General features: G+C 39.1%; 1 protein-coding gene across 1 annotated transcript in view; it reads left to right on the forward strand.

Annotated features, from left to right (window-relative positions):
- The window catches only part of gfra2b (GDNF family receptor alpha 2b), a gene marked incomplete at its 5' end in the record, with an annotated part of 189730 nt that overhangs the window by 52189 nt on the left and 115341 nt on the right, over positions 1-22200 (forward strand). Inside the window, 1 exon segment of the mRNA XM_014018220.1 lies at positions 20068-20145. Coding sequence (XP_013873674.1) covers positions 20068-20145 — 78 coding nt within the window.

Genomic DNA, 22200 nt, shown 5'->3' on the forward strand with positions numbered 1-22200 from the left:
TGAAATAAGCATTTTAAAATGTTTTCAAAATAAGTCCGGTACTTTGGAGGAAATCCAGGACTTGATCATATATCCCCTCTTTCCTGGGAATGTCTCGGAGTCCCCCAGGACGAGCTGGAAGGTGTAGCTGGGGCAAGCGGGGTCTTTCTGCTGCTGGCCCCGAGACCTGATCCCAGATAAGCGGCGGAAAACCGACGAACGGACAATTTATATTGTTAGTCTAAATTATTACATTTAAAATTATAACTCTAATTCAAGCAGCATAGCCTATTGTCAACATAATTATGGAGTGTGATTTATTTTCAACTCAAAATATCTTCAAACTAACGAAATATAAAGTTATTAGTGAAGAAAACCCGTCTGGATAACAGCAGACTGACTGCTCGTAAAATGTACGACAGGTCTGGACCACTCGTGAATTTTGTTCATATCTGAAAAAAATCTTAGAATACGAAAACATTGATGAATGCCACAAATTCTCCTAAATCCCCCGTACGCACAATTTAAGAACAAATCTGTGCGTACGAACGGTTCTTGCATGAGGCCCATTGTTTGGAAGAGATGAATGCTTTGGAGGACTCAACATGCGTTCAAATGGGTGAGAAGGCTGAGATGAGAGATAAACATGGAGAGCTGTATGGAGCTCTGTTTGTGCCAGACCAAAAAAATCCCTCAGGAAGGATTCAGCTCTTAGATGACATCGAATGGCCAGAGTTACAGAGAAATGTTTTCTCTCCACCTGCAACGAGAAGAAAGCAGCGACAGACTGTAATTAAAACACCTGATAACAGCCAGAGAAATGAAGCAGTTTCTTCAAAACAGATTCACACCACTGGAAAAAACTGAGTCTGAACAAAGTTCATCTTCTGACCTCAGAGAGTGACCTGAGACCAGATCCAGCTTAAAGCCAAAGCAAGTCCGAAGAGAGACTTTCAAGAATCAAGAAATGTTGATCATCACAGATAAAATGGTGAATGAGATCAGAGGCTTCTGGAACAAGAAAAAGTCAAAGTTCTGAGTTTTGCTGATAAAGTGTCTGACCTCACAGAGAAGATTCTGGAAATCACAGCTGAATATCCTCTGAAGACTCTCATCATTCATACAGGAAGTGATGAAGTGATGAACCGACAGTCAGAAATCCTGAAGAAGGATTTTATTCAGTTGCTGAATGCAGTTAAGAATCTCAACATGGATGTGTTCCTCAGTGGGCCCGTTCCTACAGCCAGAGGAGGAGCTGAGAGGTTCAGCAGACTGTTGGCTCTTAATGGCTTTTTGGAAAAGCTCTGTGCTGACCACTCTGTGAGATATGTGGATAACTTTGACCTCTTCTGGGAGAGAAAACATCTCTTCAAGTCTGATGGAATGACTTTGAACCAATATGGATTGGAGCTGTTAGCTTCAAACATGAAGTATTTCCTGAACCAAGTTCCGGCTGGAACAAAACAACAGCAGAGTGATCAGCTGACGTCTGAGGCTGAAGGGACAACAGGTGTAAACTGAGACACCAATAGAAAACAACGTGCAAGTGGCTGAACCAGAACCACAGATAGGGGAGTTACTTCAAGCTGCTGAACTGGAAGAACATCTGGATTCATCAGCATCACAAACAGAGGAACCAGAAAATGGATTTCCCCAACCTACAACTGAAGAACAACTGACCACTTCTTCTCCACCTGAGGAACCCAAACCATCAACTGAGAATGAGAATGTAAAACCTACATCCAAGAAAAAAGTATACAGGATCGGAGACCGCTTTGAAGACCCTGTGAAAAGAGAACAGGAGYGTTCAGATTATCGCACAAAGCTACAGAACCTTTGGATGAGGAATAAAAATAAATGGACAGAGAAGAAGAAACAAGAGTGGAAAGAAAGCATTATGAGTCTTATCCCTGATGATGAATATTTTTATGTCTGGGAGGATTAAAAATTGAATTTCTGGGGTTAGGAAATGTTTAGAAATATCCTGATGTGACAACAGATGTTATAACTTCTCTTTATAAAGTTTTCATAAGATTTCTTATAGTTTTGACATATTTTATATATGTCAAGTGAGGGATTGAAGAAATTTTGTAACTGATTAATTGAATATTAGATTCAGTTTTGTTTTTCATACTTTCTGATCATTTCAGTCTGTAAGGTTGAAGCTGACAAAGAGTTGGTGTATGTGTGTTATCATGTGTTCTTTCTCTTAGTGTAAACAAAAATGAGTGACATTGTAACGTCTGACGTAAAAGGTAACACCTCCTGGGGAGTAACCAGGAAGAGATGTACATTATAAGCTGAATTCATTATTATAGTAGAAAGAAGTTGTCAGTGTTTTTGCAGAGTGTCTGCTCAGAACAGAGCTCCTGTGTTTGTTTTGATTTGGCCCAAGGTTGTACGCTGAGGCCTGTGCTGCTGAGCGCTGAATGAACCTGATTGGAGTCAGAAGATCAAAAATAAAGTTTTAAAGAAGAAATCCAACTGAATCCTGTTTATCCGGACATACCATTTGGAACAACGCATATTTTTCCAACAATATAATGTGATTTGGCAGATTTTAATCTCTTCTCATGAAGCTTTACAAAACAAGACAGGTCAGATAACAATGTGATACACTCAAAACATAAAAAAAACGAAACAAAAAAGTAGTGTAATTCATCTTGAATCTTGCTCTGGTTGTACTGTCAGATTTTAAATTGCAATAACTCTTTACCATATTGAAAAAGGTATAGAAAACCTCTGGGTATTTTAGTGAACACACAGCCATGATAAGAACATAAACACCATCAGAATATAATTATGATGGTGTGCTAACTTGAACAACACATTCAAAAATGAAAAAAGATGCCTGTGTCACATGGTGTTTGGATGATTTGAACATTTGATCTAAATTAAAAGTACATTTTACATTGTTGGTTTAGAGGAAAACATTTTTGATCAAAAACAGAATGCAAGACTGTGACGGCGACACAGTCGCTCAGTTGGTAGAACTCTTGCCTTTCAGCAAGAAAGTTGCCGGATTGAATCCCGGCTGGGCACTTCTCTGGGTTAGCATGTTCTCTGTGCCTGCATGGGTTTTCTCTGGACACCCTGGTTTCCTCCCATAAACCAAAAACACAAATGTTAGGCTAACTTGTAACTCTAAATTGTCCCAAGGTGTGTGTGAGTGATTGAATGGTTGTTTGTCTCATGTGGCCCTGTGAGGGTCTTGCGACCTGTCCAGGTTGTACAACCTCACCCTCCACAGTGACTGCTGGAAATGGGCCCCAGTGACCCTGAACGGAAGAAGCAGATAAAACAAAATGGATGGTTGGATGAAAGACTGCAGCATGGACCATCGAGCTACAGCTCCCCCATAATACCCAGAGTATACTAAAACTGTACCTATAATAAATTGTTTTATGTGAAAACTTCACTGTACCATGTGCTGCAAAGCAAGAAACTTTGTCTTAAATATTAAATTATAACAGTTTTCAAATTAGTCCTTATCTTTAAAGTCATAAAAGATGAGGGTTAGAATTGCAATAGTTTCTTCCCTGAGTGAATTGGCAACATGGATTTTCACACCAGCAGTTTTTGTTGCCTTTATGTAATGACATTTGCAATGTTTTCAGTCTCTGTTAGCTCTGTTTCATCATTCCAGTGCTCAGAGAGAGGTCAGTAGACGGAGCAGACAATCTGAATAAAATGTTGTTGTTTTTTTATCGTGACCAAACCTCAACCTGCCATAAAAATCCCTGCTCGTGGACCGCTGCTGCAACTCAGGTGTGTGTGTGTGTGTGTGTGTGTGTGTGTGTGTGTGTGTGTGTGTGTGTGTGTGTGTGTGNGGATAAATGGATGATGGATCGATGGATGGATGGATAAATGGATGGATGGATAGATAAATGGATGGATGGATAGATAAATGGATGGATGGATGGATGGATGGATGGATAGATAAATGGATGGATGGATAGATAAATGGATGGATGGATGGATGGATGGATGGATAGATGGATGGATGGATGGATGGATAGATGGATGGATGGATGGATGGATGGATGGATAGATGGATGGATAAATGGATGGATGGAGCTGACCAAAGACGTTAAAGCTCAACAAAAGTCACTGAGTCGTTAACAACACATTCTCCAATCATACCATCTCACTATACCACAAAATTTCACCCAAAACATTATTATTATTATCTCTATATTTCTTCTTTTTTTTCTTTTGCAGTAGTTTGTAATAATAAATATAAGCTTTGGTTATTTATCATTTATTGATTAGCCCTATGGGCTCTATGGGCTCTATAGCCAACTAACTAGCTCAACATTGCAATGTAAGAGGGATGTGAGAAAAAGTTTTATAGAAATGTTTCTCCAGTTGTCTCTGGCACTGTACAGCTGCAGAGATAAGATGTAGTGATTGTCCACATCTGTGTGTTTGTGTCTGAGTTTTAACCTGGTGTGTTTCTATTGGTTGTGTTCGACAGGAGGGAGACTCTCTTGGGGCGATGGAGAAGGTTTGTCGTCAGCTGACCTACCATCTCAGCCCCCACTCTAGGTGGAGGAGACAGGGTCTGCTCAAAAGGAAACCTCAGGCTTGGTGAGTGAGCGTGCGTGTGTGTGTGTGTGTGTGTGTGTGTGTGTGTGTGTGTGTGTGTGTGTGTGTGTTTCATCCGGATTTACTGGCTGAGTAGGTTTGTGTTTTTGTTTGCTGTCAGTAGGACTTCTGTAAGAGTGGAGCTGATGATAAGCTCTCTGCCATTGTCTTCTGCTGCAAAATTGTCCAAAAAAGTGACATTTAGTTATTTTCATGTTCAGTTTGTCTTTTCACTGCAGCAAAACATGAAGCAGCCAACAGTCTGAGAAGAATATCTGAAGGACTATTGCAAGAGTGGAAAAAACAAACAAAAGGGAAATGAAAACATATTTGAATGTGCACAACTGAGGAAGACAAATGTTCAGAGTCTTGTGATTTTTCCCTGCAGTGGTTCTTGTGGAACCCAGGTGGTTTGACAGTACTCCGTCCCCACTGTGGTGATTTTCTTTTCTCAAAATTCTAAAACCCTTCTTGATATAAAACAATTCTGCCACCGTATAACTTTTATTCAGTGTACTGTGACATTGTGTTTAAAATGTTGCTACCTTACAGAACATTAAGTCCAAATCAAAGGCCTATTACCTCACATAGAAATATCTGTCATTAAAAAATAGAGTATTTACAGCAGGTAAACAGTTTTTTTATCCTCTACAGATAAGGATTACTGGAATTTAAAAGCCTTGTCAGAAAAAAATTATTATATGACCCATCACTGATAAGTGGGCAAAATGTTTTTCCTGTGTCTGTGTGGGTGTGCTTGTTTGTTAGCTAAATATCTCATGAAAATATTTCAATGGACATATTTTAATGAGCCTCTCAGAAAGTAATAATCGCGCTTACATACATGGACAGAACGAAAGGAAAACCCACAGTGGTCACAGAAATAACTACAAGTAGAATCTGACAAAAGTAATTATTGAAAAATTCTATACCAATGAACAAATGAAAGTCAGATATTGCTTTTCAACCATGGTTCAACAGAATTAAAAAAAAAAGTCAAACTCATGAAACCGGCCTGGTCAGAAATGATTGTACCCTTGAAAATAATGTCCAAAGGAACATGTTAAATCAAGGTGTGTCCACTAATAACATCACAGGTGTCTACATCTTGTAGTCAGTCAGTGGGCCTGTATACAGGGCTACAGATACTCACTGTGCTGTTTAGTGACATGGTGTGTACCACGTTTAACATGGACCAGAGGAAGAGAATGAAAGGATTGTCTCAGGAGAGAAAGACAATTTTAGACAAGCATGTTAAAGGTGAAGTTTATAAGACCACCTCCAAGAAGCTTGATGTTCCTGTGACTACAGTCGCACAAATTACTCAGAAATTTAAGATTTATGGGACTGTAGACAACCTCCCTGCATGTGGCTGCAGGAGGAAAATTGATGATAAATCAAAGAGACGGCTAATATGAATGATGACAAAAGAGCCCAGAAAATCTTGTAAAGATATTAAAGGTGAACTTAAAGCTCAAGGAATGTCAGTGTCAGATCGCACCATCCGTCGTCGTTTGAGCCAAAGTGGACTTAATGGTTAGATAACCAAGGAGGACTCCATTGTTGAAAACAAATCATTAAAAAAAGATGGGATTTGCCAAACTATATGTTGACAAATGTCCTGATGCATCTCAGTAATCAAGGTAGAAAAAAATCAAAAAGAAAAGATAAGTAGGTCATCTAGATGGATTCTTCTTTAGTGAAACGTTTCGTCTCTCCAAGAGACTTCTTCAGTCTGATGAGTTTCAGGTGAAACTCATAAGCAGTGCCTCCACCTGGACAAACAAGTTAGTCAAATGTAAAATAGGGCCATCGACTAACAATAGGCTTGATTGGCTCTGTTGTTCATAGAGGGTCATGTGCCCCATCACCTGACCCGTGTCGTGTTATGTGAATGTAGTGAATGCAAGCGGGGGTTCAACATCCCCTTGTTTTTGTCCTTCTCTCCCTCTTTGCGTTGTTATCATTGGGGCCCTGATTCACACCTTTGCAATGTTGACAAAGCTTCTGAGAGAATGTCCTATGGACAGATGAAACAAAATTTGAACTTTCTGGTAAGACACATAAGCTCTATGTTCACAGATTTTAGTTATTTCTGTGACTGCTGTGGGTTTATCTTTCATTAAACGAGGGGTACCAATGACTTTGTCCATGTGTGTACGTCTACAACTGATCAACTTACTCGAGTCAAGATGGCCACCCACAGCTGATTGTTCAAAGCAAACACAAAACAGCTGTGGTTTAGTCAGTTTTACAGTTTTGTAACTTAAATGTGGTGTGATATGAGATTCTCATTTTAAAATATGCAATAGTTATCCCTATCTCACGCTGCGAGTGTTGCACATTGTGTGAAATATTTGCCTAATTCTTTGACATTGATTGTTGGTTAATTTTGTTTGTCTGCTAGCAAAATATTGCATAAATTGATGGATGGGTTTTGATAAAACTTAACATAACCTTTGAATGTGCATCTATAACTTAACTTTAGGAGTCAAGATGGTTACCGAACTAATCAACATACAAAATGACTATAACTCTGTCAGTTTTAGAAATATTGAGCTAAAATTGGATATAGATGATAGTCATTCTCAAAATCTTGTGAGTATTATCACACTGTAAAAAATGAAATGTTGGATTTACTTAACCATGTTATGTGACCTGGTTCCACTTAACTGAGTTGAGTAAATTCAAAGCAATATACCAGTTTTTTAACCAAAGAACATGAACATGTTGCTTTGAATTTACTCAACTCAGTTAAGTGGAACCAGGTCACATAACATGGTTAAGTAAATCCAACATTACTGCAGGAAATTCCCCTCATTTCTTAACATAAAAGGATGTTAGTTCAAATCTCTAGCATGAAATGCAGTGGGAGATAAGCATCCCTGACACAGTGATGGAAGGAGCTAAGTTTCTAACATCTCATCACAATTTTCATCATTATTTCATTGTTGAACTCAAAGATGAGCATGACTGTTTGGGTTTAGCAGTGAATCTCTCTGATTATATGTCTGGCCAAAATTACATTAGTTAGTCCTGGATTATTGAGTCAGAAATGTTTCTTTGGGAGTATGTTTTAGCCGACACACAAACTCTCATTTTGTGTGTTAAGTGCATAATTGTGGCTATAATTAAGCTGTTTTATATTACAAGGATCAAAATGGGCATTATTTAGCTTTGATATGTTTAATCTGATGTTTTATTTTTCATTTCAAATGAAATAAAACTGACTTATAGTTTAAAAGACTATGGCAAGCAGCAACATATGAATAAAGGTAAAAGGGTACTTTTTGATAACAACTACAGAATGATGGCTATTGTTGGTATGTTGTGTATACAAAGTCAAGAAACAAACCTAAAAAGGGAAACTTTGTTGTCTCGTGTACCAGAGGCTTTGAAAGAAGAACACTATTTAATGCCCAAAAACAAAAAAAAAAAAAACAAATTGGATCTGCAGCCCAGTCAGTGTTCTCTTTTTAGAATAATGACTTTAACTTCCTTGGATGTCTATTTATTTGCATACTAAGGAGAACCATGGTATTTAAAGGAATTGTCTGGTCATTTTAGTGATGTTTTGTCAAACTGTTATCGATGGTTTTACTCTTTTAGACACTACATTAGTCATAGAGCACAGAGTATAGAGAAAAGAGCATAAGCATTTGTCCAGGCTAGGCTAAGGGCTAGCCAAACAAGTGCCCGTTTTATTTTGTTTTTCAGGCTTACAGTATAAAGCTCATTCTCAAAAATGACGCACCAGTGTGAGATCTATGTCAACTCACTGCACATTTTGACCCACTGTACAATGTGTCAAACCACTGCACAACATGTTGACACACTGCACAACATGTTAACTCACTGTACGTCGACCCACTGCAAGATACTATGTCAACTCACTGCACAAGACAGAATATGAAGATAACTCACTAAACAATTTCCAAACATGTGTGTGCATGTTCACATGCAGCTTAATTTCACTCCACTCCCTTTTTAGGGTCATTAGCCTCTTCTCCATTGTTAAGTGACACTCTAATCCAGGGGTCTGCAACCTTTACGATCAAAACAGCCATTTCTGCTACTTGTCTCACTAATAAAATGTGTCCAGAGCCGCTAAACAATCTATAACTGTGATTATCAACTGGTGGTCCGTGGGCCTTTTCGAGGCCTTTTCGGGAATCTTCACGGCCAGTGGAGGTGACATTATAAAACTTCAAAATATATTTTTATACATCAGGGCAAATGGAAAGACCATATTCATACAGTAGTTTATATCGTATTTCATAAAAAAACTGGTACAAATGAATTATTCAGGCATATTTTTTTCTAAATCTTAATAATACGTAGTCTTCAGATTCTTTAAAGATAATTCTGATGGATTTGAGAAAAATGTCATAGAAAGAAATTGGATTATTTAAGTGAACAACAGGCTTCCATGAGTTAACATGTTTTATTTTTTTGTATTAGTAGTATTGATCACATATTTGCATACAAATTGATTTCTGTAGTGAGTATAAAAAACTTATTCTGTTATGTTTGGTCACATTTTAAAAGAGTCACTGCAGAGGGACCAAAGAGCCACATGTGACCCCAGAGCCGCAGGTTGCAGACCCCTGCTCTAATCGTTTCATGCCTGTTTGGATTTTTATGTGTCACTAAGGCTGTGTGTCCTTTACTTTTTGTGTGCATCGTCAGCTTTGGTCATTGTGGTTTTAATGTGTGGTAGTCTGACTTTTTTGTTCTTTTGTTCCAGCTGTGCTTATAAGTGTGCGTGTAACTTTGGGTTTGTTGGCAGTGCTCTGTTGGGTATACGCTCGTCTCCTAAAACAGATGAAAAGGACTGCATCTCTCTCTAGGAAGAGTTTGCAGGTGGAGTTTAAAAGTCTTCGCTCAGTCAATCCATGGGTAGCAGACTGCTTACGTCAAACTCACCTGTGTCCAATACTTGGCTCCACTGGCCTGGTGGATCCACAACCGTTGTTGGTACCAGAAATGGAGACACATTTGTGATGCCTCTTTTCTTTGTCCAAAATATGGACATTACTTTTTTTTAACCAAAATTGTGTCCCTTATTTTTGAGGTGTAGATATACAGCTGAGTCTTGTCCTAAATATCTGGCTCTCCTTGTTGGTTAATGTGTTTATGGAGAAGTTGTTTAGCTTCTGTTATATAGAAGTCTGAACATTCCTCACTTCACTGAACTGCTTATGTGACTTCTCAGCTTGTGTTTTACAAACCAGCTTATATCTGAGAGCCCTGTAAAGCTTAGAATACTCAGGGATGTTGTGTTTGGAAAAAAAATTCCCCTGAGTTTCTCAGACACTCCAGCTGTCATGGTTTGTCTGTTTTCACCTTAGTTTTCCTAGTGTTTCTATGTTTCCCCAGTGTGTCTCAGCCCAGCTGCTCCCCATTAGTCTGATTGTCACCCTTGTGTTTCTCACCAGGTGTTTTCAGTTCACCCATTAGTTGTCAGTGTATTTAAGTCCTGTCTTGTCGCAGTCTTTTGTCGGTTCATTGTATTCTGTTCCCCCTTCCTGTGTGATCCTCGTACATACCTGTAAGTTTGAGCTGTCTCTACAGCAGTTTTTTTGTTACTTTCATGGAGCCTGCCTGCAACCTGGGCTTTTTCCTGCCAAATCCTGTCATAATGAACCGACCAAGTACCCAGCCTGCAGGCTCAGATTTTGGTATTGACATTTGTGAGATCGCTCGGCAATAGGCGGAGAATGGATGAAACAACTAACCTTTTCCCAAGGAAAGCGGTCCCCGGTGGATTTCTTCACCCACCCTCCCACCCCCCTTTTTTCTTTTCTGGGGTTCCTGTGGGCCCTCCTGCTCTGGTTCCTGTGGGCCCTCCAGCTCTTGTAGAGCCTCCTGCTGAGTCCTCTGTTCCTGAGGATCCTGGTTCGGCTGCCGTTGCCTCCACGTCGCCTGGTTCGGCTGCCGTCGCCTCCACGTCGCCTGGTTCGGCTGCCGTCGCCTCTTCATCCCCTCTGTCGCCTGTGTTCGCCGTCGCCAAGGCTCCTGCTCCGCCAACCTCCGACGGCTCCTCATCGGCTCCCGCCTCCTCCCTTGGCTCCACGTCTGCTCCGCCTCCTCCCTTTGCTCCACGTCTGCTCCCGCCTCCCCCCTGGGCTCCACGTCTGCTCCCGCCTCCTCCCTGGGCTCCACGTCTGCTCCCGCCTCCTCCCTTGGTTCCACGTCTGCTCCCGCCTCCTCCCTGGGCTCCACGTCTGCTCCCGCCTCCTCCTGTGGCTCTGCATCTGCCTCCACCTCCTCCTGTGGCTCTGCATCTGCCTCCACCTCCTCCTGGGACTTGGCATCTGCTCCTGTGAGGTTTCGCCATGGGTGGTTCCCTGGTCGTCCCCCTGGATTCTTGCCTGGTGTGGGATGATTTTTCTGTCCGTTTCCCAGAGACTTCCGTGTTTTGTCCTTGAGTTCATTTTGTCCTGTCACCCCTTGTTCTGTGCCCTATTCTTGTTGATCGTCGGGAGACGATCGTTGGGGGGGGGGGGCAGTACTGTCATGGTTTGTCTGTTTTCACCTTGGTTTTCCTAGTGTTTCTATATTTCCCCAGTGTGTCTCAGCCCAGCTGCTCCCCATTAGTCTGTTTGTCACTCTTGTGTTTTCAGTTCACCCATTAGTTGTCAGTGTATTTAAGTCCTGTCTTGTCTCAGTCTTTTGTCGGTTCATTGTGTTCTGTTCCCCCTTCCTGTGTGATCCTCGTACATACCTGTAAGTTTGAGCTGTCTCTACAGCAGTTTTTTTTTTTTGTTACTTAAATACATCTTTTGATACTTTCATGGAGCCTGCCTGCAACCTGGGGTTTTTTCCTGCCAAATCCTGTCACCAGCAACAAATGGGATGGCTACTTTTTAAATTGTTTTACAAGAGTTAAAGAACATAATGCACAAATTGTTTGTGAAGATAAATGATTTTCAGCTTGACATGCATAACTAACATGTGGCTCTTCAGGCACTCAAAAATACAATCCTCTAATCATCCTATCAGGTGCATCAGAACAAAGAAGATTAAATCTAAACAGAACTGCAGTGTACTTTGCAACTTCTAGATAGGCTCAATCTGAAATGAAGATCATCATATGAAAGATGACTTTTTTCCAGATATGTATGAATTGTACTGTAAATGCAAGATCACACAAAAAGCCCAAACTTCCTGTTTTTTCTCAAAGACATTGATATATATTTCAGATTAAAGTCAGTATTTCTGTATTAAACATGTATTTCGAAATTTGTTTTTGGACTAACTAGTGAGGAAACAGAAGTCTGCTGCCTGAAGCAACAGAATGCAAGAAACATTTTTTAAGCTATGTTTCTTTTTTTAGATGTCTTTATGCAGTGCAATTATCACAAGTGATTTATGGGAGGTCAAAAATGTGGCTTACTGCTACACTTAGTGACTTCTTCAAAACATTTATTTAATTTTTCAAAAGACAGCACTGCAATGTAGGAAAAATGATTCAGCATTAGTTATTTTTTTCCATCAAATATGTTGTAAATGAAAAAAAAAATACAAGACCAATGAAGACAGAAGCTCTCCTTTTAGGGAGCTTTTAAAGCTGGGTTTCAAAGAAAAAACTTGATTTCTCTTTTGAATTTCCTGTCTGAGAAGAGCAGAGTCACTACAGCTTGCAGTGGAGCTACTGAAGGAGTAGACTTGATGGTCCAAATTACCCCAACCGGTGGTAAAAATTACAAACTTTTTGTAGCTACCTAGGGGCTCCTCTGTCTTTAATATCAGATGTCTCCCATCTCTCCAGTTCTGGGATATTCAGTTTTATGAAATTTTGCTTTGTGGTATTTTTTTATTATCCTGTTGCCTACCTAAATGTCCAATATATATAGACTGCATTTCATCCACATAGCCATAAACCTAAGAAAATATTTTATCTGAAAGACATTACTGGTTTGTTAAAAATAGAATAGAACAGTTATTTTTTCTTGTTTATCATGCAAAAGAAGTTGTAGCTCGATGTGTTAATTTGCCCAGCTGTACATCCTGTCTCCTGCAGTGGAACTGTTGCTAATATGCACTTCAAAGTGCTGATTCAGAAATATTATTATGCCACCCTTTTCAAAATCCAGATTGTGACAGAATGTGATTAAAATTTAATGTCTTTATTGTCCTCACTGTGTGGTTCAAAGTGAGTAGTCATACATAAACCAATCGTGAATAAAATGCTGTTCTTACACTGCTTCCAAGTTAATTCATGCCAGCTTGTTTTGAGATGGAATAAATATTTTGTGCTGCTTACCACAGGCAGGCCACGCTCACGTTGAAACAAGTTGAGCTTGGCCACAGGATCAGAGGAAATGAGTCAGGCTTTACTGAGTTTTGGTCAGCTGTTACCTGTTGGTTGAACCTGACCAGTAGAGAGATACAGTAACCTATTGGTGGGGGTGCTACATATGTATGGTCTTGGTCAAAGCTGTCCCATTTCATCACTCCCTCCATTTTCTTGCTTCTAATATACTGCCTGGACAAAAACAGTCTCCACCTGGATTTAACTAAATGATATGATGTGGGGTCGCTGCACTTGGTCAGGTCTAGGTTGAACAACAGTTTGTGCTCAAATAATGAGGTCAGCTGACTACCTGAATATACTGAATGACCAGGTTATTCCATCAATGGATTTTTTTCTTTGATGACACAATGTCAGGATTCAAGGGGCTGGAATTGTGAAAGAGTGGTTCAGAGAACATGAGACATCGTTTTCACACATGGATTGGCTCTACAGAGTCCATTGAGAACCTTTGGGATGTGCTGGAGAAGGCTTTGCACAGCAGTCAGACTCTACCATCATCAATGCAAGATCTTAGTGAAGAATTATTGTGACGCTGGATGGAAATAAATCTTGTGACATCGCAGAAGCTTACCGAAACAATGCCTCAGCGAACGTGTGCCATAATCAAAGCTAAAGGCGGTGAAACAAAATGTTTTTGTGTATGACCTTTTTTTGGTGGCAACTTTCTTTTTGGCCAAGTAGTGTACTTATATGCTGCTTAAATCCGCTACTGAATATTGTGATTGTACTGAAATAACTGTTTTTGTTCAATCCATCAGTGATCAGAATATATATCAAAATATCAGATCAATATATGCTCGTTTCTACTCGTCATCCACACTACCTAAGTTTAGATGACCAGGTTTGTTTGTTTAAAGCTACCTTTAACAGTAGACAAAATACAGAATGTCAAAATTCACAGGACATCTTTTTATTTCAGAAAGAAATGGTGAAATTAAATCAGTAGCAAAATTTGCAAAAACGTCCTCAATTTTGCACCAAAGTTTATACGCTCACTTTTGGATTTTCCAAAAAACAGTTAATGTGCAAAAGGAGAGATGGAAACACATTTGCCAAATATGTTCTGACATAGCAAACCTCACATGGTTGGTCAGGAGAAGGAGGATAATTATAGAGAAGGAAGAAAAAAATTTTTCTGTGTGTTTTAAACTTATTCCAGGCTCACACAGCAAGATAATTGTGCAGATTTTTGGCCCAAATTTACCCTTCCGACAATCTTAAGGACGCACCAATATTGTGATGGCTCTAAAGGTCATTTTTGGAGATATTCCTGATGTTTGTGGCGTATAAGGAGTGATGTAGTTGGCTTAAAAGGACGTCTGGACCGTTTCGATCACAAATCCAGGATATTTAACGTAGGATTGTCTTGGCCCAACATCCCATCGTGTGTGGAGTTCCCCCGAGAACAAACAAGCCTGCAGCCTTTTGAATGTGACATGTAGCCAATCATTAAGCTATAGGTGACCGAAACATGGAGGAGAATCCAAAATGCAGAAGACAAAACAACTGCCACGACTCACCAGAAAGTGCACTGGACAGTAGATGTGTATTTTTGAATATATTTTTTCTTTGTTGAATTAGTCCACAAACTACTGCCATTGCTTCTTCCTTGTCCGGAATGCCTATTTATCTTGAACTCATGTTTTATCTTGATAGGTATCACAATAGTTTCTGTCTGAATATACTCAAAATCTCATGTGATTTCAAGAGGTCTCGCAAGATTTCCTGTCTGTAATCTGAATGTTTGTGAGAGAAACCCATTCATGTGTGGTGTGCTGTCTTTGATGTGTGGCTGTACACCACACACTGCAGGACCAAACCAGTTACAATTTATCCTCATGTGTTGGGTCTCTCAGTCTTTGAAAATCATCTGTCAATTTTCAAATCTTGCAGTGTGAACCGGGCCTTACTGTCTGTATGTGCATGTAGTGTTAATGTTACTTGTACCCATGAAATTTACTGTGTGGCTTGCTGGTTTTTATAACTGAAGGAATATTTTTGAATGTTGCACGTTGAGATTTCTGATTTTTGTCTTGGTAGTTTTTTTTTAAGCAGTATTCTTACTCCAACCAGCTTCAGGTGATGCGTGATGGTTATGTACATCCATTATATAAAAACTGCTTGAAACAAAGACATTGTCTTTTAACAGCTTGGCTCTGTGTGAGTGACTCGGTGTCATTGACTGTTGATGAGATAAAAGCCTCACTGAGGGAAAAAGAAATGCATCATCCTTAACTGTCTGCTTATTGAACTGGCTGATCTTTAACCTGGATTCACTGTTTTTCTACACCCATGAATGGTGGACTACTTATTCTTATATCTTCACTACATCCTTTTGTTTTATCCCTTTTCCTATATGAGAATGTTATGGTAACGTTCAGTTGACAGATTGTGACTTAGCGTGGCGCTTCTTTTCTAAAAGTGATTAATAAAAAAAGGCATTTTGTTTAAAATACAGTGTCCATATTTTCTTATTCATAAGAATTTTAAGTCTGGCTGCAAGTTAGCATTAAAGGCCTATCAATTCTTGAAGGAATGCATTTGGCCTGCAGTTTTGCTGATGAAATTACAAAACCTTGCTAAGCCACAAATTCAAAAATAACCAGCTCATTTTAATAATGACCAAACAGTTGACAAAGCCAAAGTTAGAGCTAAGCTGCAAAATATTAGGCCACACAATTTTTTTTCTTATGACTCAGGTCATGTAAGCATGGACCTGATCACCTTTTTAATTAAAACATGAGATGTGCTTTCTGGCTCAGTGGGAAAAAGATATTGTTTATAAAGTGTAATTTGAAAAATAATCTACATCTTCTTAATGGGTAGGATAAGACATAACTCTTCAGCATAAATACATTTAAATGAGCAACAAAAATTATCAACAACAGCAAAAAACCCTAATAACTACAAGTCAGCACAGTTTAATGTCATATTTTTATCAGCTGGTACTACAAAAGACTTAAATAAAAGCTTACTAAACATCAATGTGCCTTGAATATTTTACCTAAAAAGGATGATAGCATTTTATGAAGGAATATAATGTCTAATATTAGTGTTAAAAAATACTAAATAAAAAAAAAGCTGGAAGAAGAACATGAAGCGCAGCATCATTGCATGACTTTCTTCTATTTGCAGAATCCGGGTCATCTTAGATTTCCTCCATTGTGTTAAAAATAGCATCTCTTTCAGTTTGATAAAATCTTCTTCTGGCAATTTATTAACACAGAAGGAGTTTCTTCACATTCCTGCCAGTGTTACAACATCTGTACGTCCTGTATTTTGTATTGTCTTTATTTATAGCGAGTCAAAGGGTTTCTTCTCATCCTAAGGAATTGACTCTTGTTAACCTGCATATGGCAATAAATGAATCCTGAATCCTGAAACCTCCCAGGAATTCACACCAAGTTGTACAAAAATTTGGACCATTTTGTTTTTGTTTTGTTTTTGTTTTTTTGTTTTTTTTGTCATGAATGTGGCATAGGTGTTTGTGTACCACACATTACTTACCATTTCAACAGCCAACCTGGTATTGTGCTTGGATGATTTAAACTAACAGGCACTATTCATTTACTTTGGCTAAAACGGACCTTACCACAGGTGTAAGGCCTTAGTAAATCTGGTCTGGTTGAAACAAAGTGGACTGTTTCTGAGAAGTGATGTGTGACATCTCTTAGATGGGAAAGTCAAATTGAGATTACTTCCAGTTTATGACTCAGTATTGCCAGTTGTGTTTCCTGTGTTTCAGCTGTCGGCCGTTTGGCTTTGTCATGTTTGATGTACTTCAGAAGAGACTGCTCGTTGTTCTCTGGCAGTGCACCAGACACTTGTAGTGGGTGAAGCTCTGACAACACGAGAAAGCACGACAGCCAGGCTCAGGCAGGTTTTGGCTCTGGATTGTGTTTACAGGACAAATTACTTTGAGTGACTGCAGCAGACAAGGGATGAACCTACCACCTCCACTAAAACTGCCACACATGGAATCAAATTATTTTATATAGTCTAATATAAAAAAGAATGTAAGAACATTATTTATGCTTATAAACTTGTAAAACAACTTATTGAGAGATTTTGCATTAATCCTATAAGTCATTCTAAATCTATCTGAATGACAGAATTCAAGTGGAACAAGTAAAAGATGTGGTAAAATGTGCATTGCATTATTAGTTTCCTTTCACATTGGATTAAGATTCTTAAGCTCTTTGTGACCTCTTCAATTTACTTGAATGTGTCTCAATTGTTACAGATTTGGAAAACATCCGTCATTGTTGAAACAGTTATGATTCTGCTGCAGTTTTAGTACTTAGTGCCCTTGATAAGCTCAATCCACGAAACATGTCCACAAAGATCCTACTACATAAGCCCATGATTGCACCACGTCTGGTGTTCTGTCCTGTACGATTCTATTAAACCACGTCTTGAAAGCAGTACACACAGGAAGATCACACCAATCTAATAGGATGATAATGGCCTCATGAGATTATATTCCAGGTGTGAGACCAGCGTGGAAAGTTCTGCAATCCCCACCATACTGGATGACAACCTTTCTTTGATGTAAACCACGTGTCAAACACAAGGCCCACAGGCCAAATATGGCCCGTGGGTGACTCCCATGTGACCCGCTAGGGGGTACCCCCCAATTTTTTTTTTACTTAGCATGAAATTTGTTTCTTTTATCAATGGTAAACTTTAAATTTATGATTAAATGCAACAAAATAAATTTAATAAAAATAAAAGAAAAATAAATTTAATAAATTCCTGTCCCTAAGCTGTTGGCTTTAAGTAACTGAGCAATTTAGTTGGATAGCACAGTATTATTGTCTGAAAGTTAGCTGCTTAAAGTCAGCATCAACCATAAACTAAATACAGTGGTTTGCAAAAGTATTCATACCCCTTGAACTTTTCCATATTTTGTCACATTACAACCACAAACATAAATATATTTCACTGGAATTTAATGTGAAAGACCAACACAAAGTGGTATACAATTGTGAAGTGGAAGCAAAATTTTACATGAATCAAAACATTTTTTACAAATAAAAAACTGAAAAGTGCGATGTGCAAAAGTATTCAGCCCCCCTGAGTCAATACTTTGTGGAGCCACCTTTTGCTGCAATTACAGCTGCAAGTCTTTTAGGGTATGTCTCCACCAGCTTTGCACATCTAGTGACTGCAATTCTTGCCCATTCCTCCTTGCAAAACAGCTCAAGCTCAGTCAGATTGGATGGAGAGCGTTTGTGAACAGCAGTTTGAGATCTTGCCACAAATTCTCAATTGGGTTTAGGTCTGGACTTTGACTGGGCCATTCTAACACATGAATATTCTTTTTTTTAAACCACTCCATTGTAGCTTTGGCTTTATGTTTAGGGTCGTTGTCCTGCTGGAAGGTGAACCTCCGCCCCAGTCTCAAATCTTTTGCTGACTCCAACAGGTTTTCTTCCAAGATTGCCCTGTATTTGGCTCCATCCATCTTCCCATCAACTTTGACCAACTTCCCGGTCCCTGCTGAAGAGAAGCACCCCCAGAGCATGATGCTGCCACCACCATATTTGACAGTGGGGATGGTGTTTTCAGAGTGATGTGCAGTGTTCTTTCTCCGCCACACATAGCGTTTTGCATTGTGGCCAAAAAGTTCAATTTTGGTCTCGTCTGACCAAAGCACCTTCTTCCACATGTTTGCTGTGTCCTCAACATGGCTTCTGGCAAACTGCAAACGGGACTTCTTATGGTTTTCTTTTAACAATGGCTTTCTCCTTGCCACTCTTCCATAAAGACCACATTTGTGTAGTGCACGACTAATTGTTGTCCTGTGGACAGTTTCCCCCACCTGAGCTGTGGCTCTCTGCATTTCATCCAGAGTCACCATGGGCCTCTTGGCTGCCTCTCTGATCAGTGATCTCCTTGTTCGGCCTGTAAGTTTAGGTGGACGGCCTTGTCTTGGCAGGTTTACTGTGGTGCCATACTCTTTCCATTTCCGGATGATGGATTGAACAGTGCTCCGTGAGATGTTCAAAGCTTGGGAAATCTTTTTATAACCTAAGCCTGCTTTAAACTTCTCCAAAACATATTCCTAACCTGTCTGGTGTGYTCTTTGGACTTCATGATGCTGTTTGCTCCCCAATATTCTCTTAACCAACATCTGAGGCCGTCACGGAGCAGCTGTATTTGTACTGAGATTAGATTACACACAGGTGGACCCTTTTGAGTCATTAKCAGTCATCAGGCAACTTCTGAATGCAATTGGTTGCACTCAGGGAAAAGGGGGCTGAATACTTTTGCACGTCGCACGTTTCAGTTTTTTATTTGTAAAAAATGTTTTGATTCATRTAAAATTTTGCTTCCACTTCACAATTGTATACCACTTTGTGTTGGTCTTTCACATTAAATTCCAGTGAAATATATTTATGTTTGTGGTTGTAATGTGACAAAATATGGAAAAGTTCAAGGGGTATGAATACTTTTGCAAACCACTGTATTTCTGCATTTATTTCAGATTTAGTCAGTCACACACTTAGTTCTTATCCGTGTTTAAAAGAGGACATGTTAAAACACTGTTTAGTCAAAGTTAAACATGAAATGTCAAAGTTTATTACAAATGGCCCTTTGAGGGCCACCATTACGCTCATGTGGCCCTCGGTGAAAAGGAGTTTGACACCCCTGATGTAAACAGTTGGCTAAAAATAAAATACAGCAGATCCATGATAGTTTTGAGGCTGCACAAAATTTTAGTAGCAATGTCTGGATGGTGAATTGCCAAAGTAGCAGTAGATCAGAAACCTGTGAGTATCCTGGAGGAACATGATGACACTGGTGACAGTAAATCTGTCACGCTGGGTTTGGTGCACCATCAAGTATTCGTAATGGAGGATTTTAAGCAGGACAAGCAGAAACATGGGGCATAGTCCATAGTGGGGCATAATCCTCCTTAAGTGTTGCAGATGAAGATCATGCCTCCTGTAAGGCATTTCCAGTGCCATTAAAGACGTGTGATATAGGTGGCTTCTGTGCACAACACCTTGCAAACAAAGTTGATGCCTTTCGCAGCACAAGTTTGTACAATGACAATGTTATTGTATTTCTTTTTCAATTTCAGCCTCAAAATAGTTCAAACCATTTTTGCAGCAAAACTAGCTATCTTTTAATTGAGATTATTCTTATCCTTTTTCTTTTTTTCCCACTTGTAGGTGAAGAATTCTATGAGACGTCACCGTATGAGCCAATCCATTTCTCGGAGGAATTCAGACATGCCTCCATCATCTCAGGTAACACAGCTGTGTTTGGGTGTTTGTGTTTGAGCAGATTGAACCAAGTGGCATTTACATATCAAGGTTGCAACAGAGGTTGTTTATGAGCTGAAGGGCTGCTCCTTCCGCTGATTCAGATAAACCAAACAGCTCAGCCTGCTTTGCTCCATCAAAGAGTGTCTGAATGAATGCACGTCTTTGTAATTAAAAATCTGAGACTGTGTCTGTGTGGGTGTGAGTAAAAGAAAAAGAGAGTGAGAGAGAGAGAGAGAGAGAGACAGAGAGTGAGAAATTGAATTGCTGAAAATGTCCTTTCATTCAATCTTTCAATCTACTGGTGTGTGACAACATGCCATTGTTTGAAAGGCTGAGAGGTCAATGTTCTAGTTTTGTAAATTATTATTTTGTGGCATACATACAGTGCGTATAAAATGTATTCACTACCTTGGATATTTTATTTTTTTATTGCTCTCATAAATCAGTTATGATCACAATAATTTAATAAAAAAACTAAAATTTCTACAAACTAATGCTGATATAATCAAAATATAATATAAATATAAATATAAAATAAGTAAATTTGGATTGTAAAAAATATTCACCTCCTTTAATGGATGAAAAGAGTCAGTTTATTTGATAGTGAACGAGGCTGCAACTTGCCAAAACCAGTGCAACATAACAAAAAGCACATAAGACAAGAAAGTTCATAATTTTAATTGTATCATTGTTGACTTCTGTGATTTGTCAATCACTGGACATGTGCTGGGAGATGGCTGCAGTGATGGGTGGTATTGTCACACAATTTAGTTACATAAGATCAGGAATTCAGGGTTCAAATTCCAGTGCAAACCACCTTGGTCATTAACAAGTGCTAGACATGATATGTCGGCTTGGACACTGTCCAGTTTAACAAGGTCCATGGCAGATTTTGGGTAACCATGACATCCTGACGAGACACAAGCTTCTGGACATTCACGTGCATATGAGGGGAAACATTTGCTAATGCTTGCACATTGACAGTTGTTTCTTAAGCTTTGGTCCTTCGCCAAAGGTAAGCATGAGGGCTCGTAACACTACCTTAGCTGTGTTCATTTGAATAGATCTATGGGGTTCAGGGATGTAGTCAAGGCCAGTTGTTCTGAGACCAAGACCGGACCCTCCGAGACCAAGACTGAGGCAGAATGTTTATAGTTCAACAAATATTTCAGGACATTGGTTTCTTTTGTAAAACACAAAATGCAAATATTAATGGAACAAATTAAACAGCCAAAACTACTTTTTGCTATTAAACCAATAATTGTCACGACAGCTCAGTGGTTAGCACTGACGCCCCACAGCAAGAAGGTCCTGGGTTCGATTCCCGGTTCGGAACTGGGGTCTTTCTGTGTGGAGCTTGCATGTTCTCCTCGTGCTTATGTGGGTTTTCTCTGGGTACTATGGTTTCCCCCACACCACAAAAACATGTACAATAGGTTGCCTTCAGGCCCTGGCTGCCCTTGAAAAAGAGATCTGAGATCTTAATGGGACTTGCCTGGTAAATAAATAAAATAAATATTAAAGTTATTAAATGCATCCATACATTGATACACTTTCGCTAAACTGAATTCATCACATTACATTCCACAATTATATGATGAAGTTGAAAAACAGTGAGAGTGATAAAGATTTGCCATATTGAAAAATAATAAAAACTTTAAAGTTTAAATGTTTCAAAAAGTGTATGTTGAAAAGTAGCTTTCCAAAAAAAAGCTCGGACATTTTTTACATGATTATAAAGCTTAATAGAATGATTGCCAATATTACTGTAAGTAATTTTTTTTTTTGTGTGAAGCAAAGGTTACGGTTGTATTTTTTCAATAGAATAATAGAGGAATTTTAAATTGCGTTAAATGACATGGATTTTTTTTTAAGTTCTCGCCAGTACTACTTGCCTATCCCAGTGCAAGCAGTGAGATTCTATCGATAGATAGATATAGATAGATATAGATAGATAGATATAGATAGATATAGATAGATATAGATAGATAGATATAGATAGATATAGATAGATATAGATAGATAGATAGATAGATA

Source organism: Austrofundulus limnaeus, unplaced genomic scaffold, assembly GCF_001266775.1.
Source record: "Austrofundulus limnaeus strain Quisiro unplaced genomic scaffold, Austrofundulus_limnaeus-1.0 Scaffold186, whole genome shotgun sequence".
Taxonomy (NCBI): Eukaryota; Metazoa; Chordata; class Actinopteri; order Cyprinodontiformes; family Rivulidae; genus Austrofundulus; species Austrofundulus limnaeus.